The following is a 6132-nucleotide window of genomic DNA, read 5'->3' as shown; positions in this document are numbered from 1 at the left end:
GGAACGACCGGCGGCGCATCTTGGTGGTGACGCAGGTGTCGCAGACTTGCGCCGCGTGCTCGATCACCGGAATGCCTCGGGCCATCTCCTCCTTCCCGAGCCGATGGATCGCGTCGAAGTGCAGATGTCCAAGCCTCTCGTGCCATCGCCAGGCATCATCGTCCTTCCGCGCGGCGAGGCATACAGGCTGCACGGCATCGAGGTGAAGAATGTAGAGACGGTTGCTGCCGCGCTTTACCTTGGCGAGGAGGCGCTTGCGCTGATCCCAGATCCGCAGGACACCGTGCTCGATCTCCACCTTCGAGCCTGCTTCATCGAGCTGACCCAGGGACATGATGGAGTTTCGCAGCGCCGGAATGAAGTAGACGCCGTGGAGGATGCGGTGCTCGCCGTTCTTCGCCTGGAACACGACCGAGCCCACGCCCTGGATCTCCACACGCGACGCATCACCGAACTTCACCGTGCCACGGACGGTCGTGTCGAGCTCGGAGAAGATCTCACGACGCCCAGACATGTGGTGGGTGGCGCCGCTGTCGAGGTACCAGCCGTCGAGCTTGTCCTCGTCGCTGGCGTCACCGAGGAAAGCACGTGCGCGCGGTTCGGCGAAATCCAGGAACGCGGCGGCCTTGGTGCAGAGGACTTCTGGCGCCTTCTCCTCCAGTTGCACGACGCCGTGGGCGAAGAAGAGCGCGCCATCATCCGAATCCGCCTCGGCGACATGTGCTGCGCCCCGCGCACCGCCGCCGCCGCCTCCGCCGCGGCCTCCCTGCTGCTGGCCGCCGCGATCTCTTCCACCGCCACCGCCTTGTCGCGGAGGATCACGGCAGTCGCGTGCCCAGTGACCCGGCCGCTTGCAGTTCAGGCAGATGTCGTCGCGGTTGGCCTTGCGCTCGCCGTCGTCTTCGCGGCGGTCGTTCTTGGCCCTCTGCTTCTTCCCGCCACGGGGGCGACGCCGCGGCTCCTTGCCGCTGGCGGAAGCAGAGTCCTGGACGCCCTTCTTCTTCTCCTTCTGCCGTGCATGCCACTGCTCTTCCGAGAGCATCAGCTTGCCGGCGATGATGAGAGGCTCTCCGGGGACCTCCTGCAGATCGTCCACCGTCTTCAGTCGACCCGACACCTCCTCGATGGTGAGGTCCTGGAAGTCGAGGAGGGTCTCGATGGCGATGCAGAGCTGCGCGTACTTGGCCGGTGCAGCGCGCAAGAGCTTCTCCACCGCGCGCTCCTCGTTGATGTCCGTGTCGCCATGGAGGGCGAGCTGCTGCTTCAAAGCAACCAGGCGCAGAGTAAAATCCTCAGCGTGCTCACCTGGGCGGAAAGACAGCAACTCCCACTCGCGGCGAAGACGTTGTAGAGCGGTGCGCCGAGCTCGTTCTCCTCCGATGCGTGCAGTGGCGAGGGAGTCCCACGCCTCCTTCGCCGTCGCCTTCTCCGACAGCGGCATCTGCATCTCCTGAGGAACGGCGGCGATGAGCGCTTCGACGGTGCGGCGGTCCTCATGGTGGGGAAGATCGCCGTACTCGATCGCGTCCCAAAGCTGGCGAGCTTGAAGCTTCAGCTTCATGATCGACGCCCACTCGTGGTAGTTGGTCTTGGACAGCATCGGCCAGGTGGTGGAGCCGCCGGAGTCCTTGTACACCGCCTGGATCACCGGCGAGCGGCCCCTGCCGCCACGTCCGCGACGGCGATCCTGATCCGGCGACCGCGACTGCCTGCGCATCCGGTCCGGGCTCCTCCGAAGTGGACGGCGGCGATCGCGCGGCTCGCGCAGATCCTGATGCGGCTCCTCCTCCTCAAACGGCTGCTCATCCCAGAGCTCTCGACGCAGAGCGGCGGCCGTGGTAGCGGCCTCCCTGGCTGCGGCTGCTGCGGCCTCCGCGGCTTGCTGCGCTTGCGCGGCTGCGGCCTCTGCCGCTGCCAGACGCTGCGCGCGCTGCCCGGCGGCTGCTGCTGCAGCGGCGGCTGCTCTCTCTGCGGAGGTGGCCATCTCACAGGATCAAGAACACGCTTTGATACCAATTGTTGGATAATTTGGTGAACACGAGATTGATCTGGCAACAGCCAGAGGGCAGTTTGCCTGCTATGGCCTTTTGATTGAATTGCAAAAATGGATCTCGGTTACTAAAAACCCCTTGCCCTGTCTCCAGCTCTTATAGGCTGAGGGCTGCCTCTTGGATAGGCATATTCTAGAGTAGATTCCTAGTTAACTTGGCTGCCAAGGGTCTTATCTTCTTGACCCCCAAGCAAGCCTATTACAGCCACATAATTTAAAACAAAGAAGTAAAAGCAAAACTGCAGTGGACAATACTTAGGCCCTGCTATACTAGATACATGACCAACTACCATCAGCCCTCTCCAGTGTCAAGTCTCCAGTGTGTTCTCCGACTTCTAGAAGACAGAAATTTGCAACCAATCAGCTAGCTCCTCGGTCTTTTTCTTTCTCCTTGCCAAACAAGCAAACAACTTAGTAGTAACCAGCTCCTTGAAATTACTGAGCTTGATCACTATCAGGAGAAACATCAGTCGACTTTTTACAAACAAAATCAGACAGGATCCACATTGTCCCCAGAACTTTTTTTTTTGTTACCTGGCCTGTATTTGAGACTGATGGCCTTCATGTTCTCTAGATCGTGTGTAAGGAATAGTTAGTGGTCTCTCCAGTCTCTCAATTGCTCGTAGCTCTAAAGTTAGTACTCCTACTAGCTGCTAGTTCGTGTAAAGTTTTGTTGGGCCTATCTGGAAGATGGTAAATTAGGCAGTACTAGTGAAACTCTGCTTGCTGTCAGTTCCTGGATGGATGTACGGCCATTCATTTTGAAACTAGTGCTTGCTTAGGAAAAGATGGAACCAATATTTTTGCCAAGTGTTGTAAATTGTCATTTTGAAGTCAAATGGTACACTTAAGTGTAGTCTGTGTTTCCCTCGTCCATTAACACTGCAGAAATTTTGCATAGCGCATGAATTTCCTCGACTCTGTTTTATAAGTGAACATATCAGTGTTTCAGGGATTGATCGACGCATTTTCGTCAGGGTAGTTCACAACTAAAACCACATATTGGTGATAAATGACTCTGCTGCTAGGACTTTCAGCCAAATGTTATCCTCTGAAGAAATGCAGGATCAGCTGGAGAAATTCAGTCTCACAGATGTGATGGAACAAAAGTTCCTGTCCGGTGAAGGCACTGAACATATGGACTATTTTCGATCGAATAAGCAATTCGACTGATAGAAGTAACTGGTGCAGAGAAGCCAACTATGACACAGAGAAGTAATTCGGAGAAGATTAGGTAGTAGTAGGCAGTGCCGTTTTGTTACCCAATAAGCAATGGATCAGCTTATGTGACGGTTATGCTTCTTAAGAAAAGGCACAAAATGTTCTTTGTTGGAGTAGTGGCAGGTTTGTTCGCGGGTCTGAAAAGTCATAGCTAAAAGTACTGTCCACTGATTTATTATAAGAAAAAAAATATTTCTGGCCGACGAAAAAGTTTGCTAAAGGCTGGACAAAAACGAGACATGGCAAAGATTCGTCATTCACCGAGCTACTCACTAATATTCTTAACATCAGATAAGAACTGGAGAAATGCCGCCTGTGACGATCCCCCATCCTCCAACGCCTCGTGTGCTTCTTTCTTGAGCTCTGCCGCTCGCGTCCTAATCTCCCTCCCCTCCTCGGACTCCAGCATAAGCCTCACCTTCGTCTCAATCTCCTCAGCCTTGATGAAACCTGTGTTGTACCCCTCCAGCTCCAGCCCGATGCCCATGGCCTCCGTCATGAGTACCTTGTTGGTCTTCTGCTCTGCGTCCAGTGGCCAGCACAGCATCGGCACCCCCGCTGTGATGGCCTCAAGCGCCGAGTTCCACCCGCAGTGGGTGACAAACGCGCCAATAGCTGGGTTGTGGAGCACATCCACCTGCGGTGCCCACGACTTGAGCACGAGGCCGCGGTCCCTGGTCCGCTCCAAGAACCCCTCCGGCAGGAGGGCGCCAAGGTCCGGCTCCGGCCGTGGCTCAAAGCGTCGTTTCGGGTCGCTGGCCGGCGTGCGCACCACCCACAGGAACCGTTGCCCGGACTTGTCTAGGCCAGCGGCGATATCCTTGAGCTGTTCCCCGGAGAGCAAGCCCCTGCTCCCCCAGCAGAGGAACACGACGCTGCGCTCCGGCTGTGCGTCGAGCCAGGCGAGGCACTCGTGCCTCTCTCCTTCGCCTCCGTGCGTCCCGCCCTCGCCAACCAACGGCCCGATGGAGTAGACAGGAGGCAACACTTTGCCGGGGACGCACAGCGGGTCGCTGAACGCCTGCAGGGCCGGGGACTCCAGTGAGTAGAAGGTGTTGATCAGGACGCCCCGGGTGTCGGTGTTGCGCTTCCAGATCTCCGCCATGGCCTTGCACACCTCGTCCTCCGGGTCCTCGAGCATGTCCCTGAGGATATGGGACGCCGGCATCGGCGGGACGCCGAGGAACTCGATGGGCGTGTCCCCGAGCTCCTTCAGGCCCGTTTTCCGACCGGCAAGCAGCGCCGCCGTCTGGGTTAGGACGGACAGAGCTCCGGCGCTCGCCGCGAAGAACGTGTAGACGGGGACGCCCACCTTTGCGGCCACGTCGATGGCGTCGGTGCAGAACATGTCGATGACGAGGGAGTGCAGGCGCTCCCGCGGGATGGAGCGGAGGAAGCTCTCGAGCTTGTCGTTGTACTGGCCCAGCAGCTCCATCATGAAGAGGAAAGAGTGCTTGGTGGCGCTGGCGAAGTCAGGGGGCGGGACCGGCGGGAGGAGGTGGAAGGTGATGGACGGGTTGGCGGCGGCGAGGCCCTCGATGAAGCCAGAGCTGGAGGCGATCGACTTGACAGGCGGCTCCAGGAGCACCATGGTGACGTCGTAGCCGTGGTGGAGGAAGACCTTGGCGAGCTGCGTCATCGGCCCGACGTGCCCGGCGCCGCCGCCGGGGTACAGAACGACGGTCTGCTTCGCGGATACTACTACGCTGTCCATGTCAGTGGCCGGCGCGCTGGTCCGTCAACTATTGGAGAAAACGAAAATACAAGCTGTGGTGTGGTGTGACTTCGGAGCTGCTGTGCTGTGGTGTGTGGCTTCGTCGGTGCTGGGGGGGCTCAATTTTGTAGCTGCGCAGCCTTGCCGGCCAAGCAGCTATTCACCTTCACTGCTTTCCACGGAGATGGAGACCATACATTGGGATTCAGGAATCTATCTACCCCTGAGACTCTCAGAGCTGATTGCCTTTGGATGCCTCTGCTGGACAACTGCCTGTGCTGAGAACGAAACGCTAGACTAAACGCACCTAGCGTAGAGAGTTTTTTGCAGTTTGAGAACGAAAGCCAAGACTCACTAAATGAGTGTTGAGCAAGTATCGGATCAGAACATTAGTGGCTAAATGAGTGTTTGAGTTCTAATTGAACTCCTAAATAAACTATCGTGATCCAGGTCACAGTATGGTCGATGCTTCCTAGATATCCACTAGCCGAAGGCGATAGAACGCTTGTCCGAAGTTTGATTGGTAGTCCGAGGAGGTTGGCGATGCTTGCACTAAGCATCACAGAGTATATAATATAAATAAAAGAAAAAACAGATGGATAGTCCATCGCTACCACTTTTTTGTGGTCGCACACTCATTCCAGGTATATTATATATATATATATGAATTTTAAAAAGATATATATGGTAGAAGGTTCTGAAAATTAGTTCAACTACTATTAGCTTTTATATCAAACAGGCTCTCGAGTCGTTTCATCCGAGCATGTTGTATAGCTGGAGAGAAGACAAACCATATTTATTGTTCAGTCGTCAATGTTTTAAGTTTTCTTCGATGCCACGATTTTTTGTTGAAATCAGGACTAGCATGCAGTAGTTAAATCGGTGCTTGGATCCAGAGGTAGCAATGAATTAACATCCCGTAGGATGAATTCTTTTTTTCTAGAACACGACTTCACGTGTATTTCATTAAGAAGAAAAAAGTTTGACAGTAGTACAGCGAAGAGAACCGAAAGAACAACCCCCAGCGAGATGCCAGGACGGTAGAAGAAACGCACGACGAACCACCAACGCGGACTACTCGCTAAGGGAATGCGCGACGACGGCCTCCAAGGCCCTGAACCCTGCCGACACCCACAGCTGCCCCTCC

The 6132-nt window shown here is 55.8% G+C and overlaps 1 protein-coding gene across 1 annotated transcript; it reads right to left on the bottom strand.

The window, feature by feature from the left end:
• LOC8062142 (anthocyanidin 5,3-O-glucosyltransferase) lies at nucleotides 3420-5407 on the bottom strand. The gene has a single exon (XM_002456265.2). It carries the CDS (start codon nucleotides 4983-4985, stop codon nucleotides 3537-3539), a length of 1449 nt encoding a protein of 482 aa, XP_002456310.1. The 5' UTR covers nucleotides 4986-5407; the 3' UTR covers nucleotides 3420-3536.

Source organism: Sorghum bicolor, chromosome 3 (genome assembly GCF_000003195.3).
Source record: "Sorghum bicolor cultivar BTx623 chromosome 3, Sorghum_bicolor_NCBIv3, whole genome shotgun sequence".
Classification (NCBI taxonomy): Eukaryota; Viridiplantae; Streptophyta; class Magnoliopsida; order Poales; family Poaceae; genus Sorghum; species Sorghum bicolor.
The sequence above is the reverse complement of the archived record's forward strand: the minus strand, read 5'-3'. Positions and strand labels throughout refer to the sequence as shown.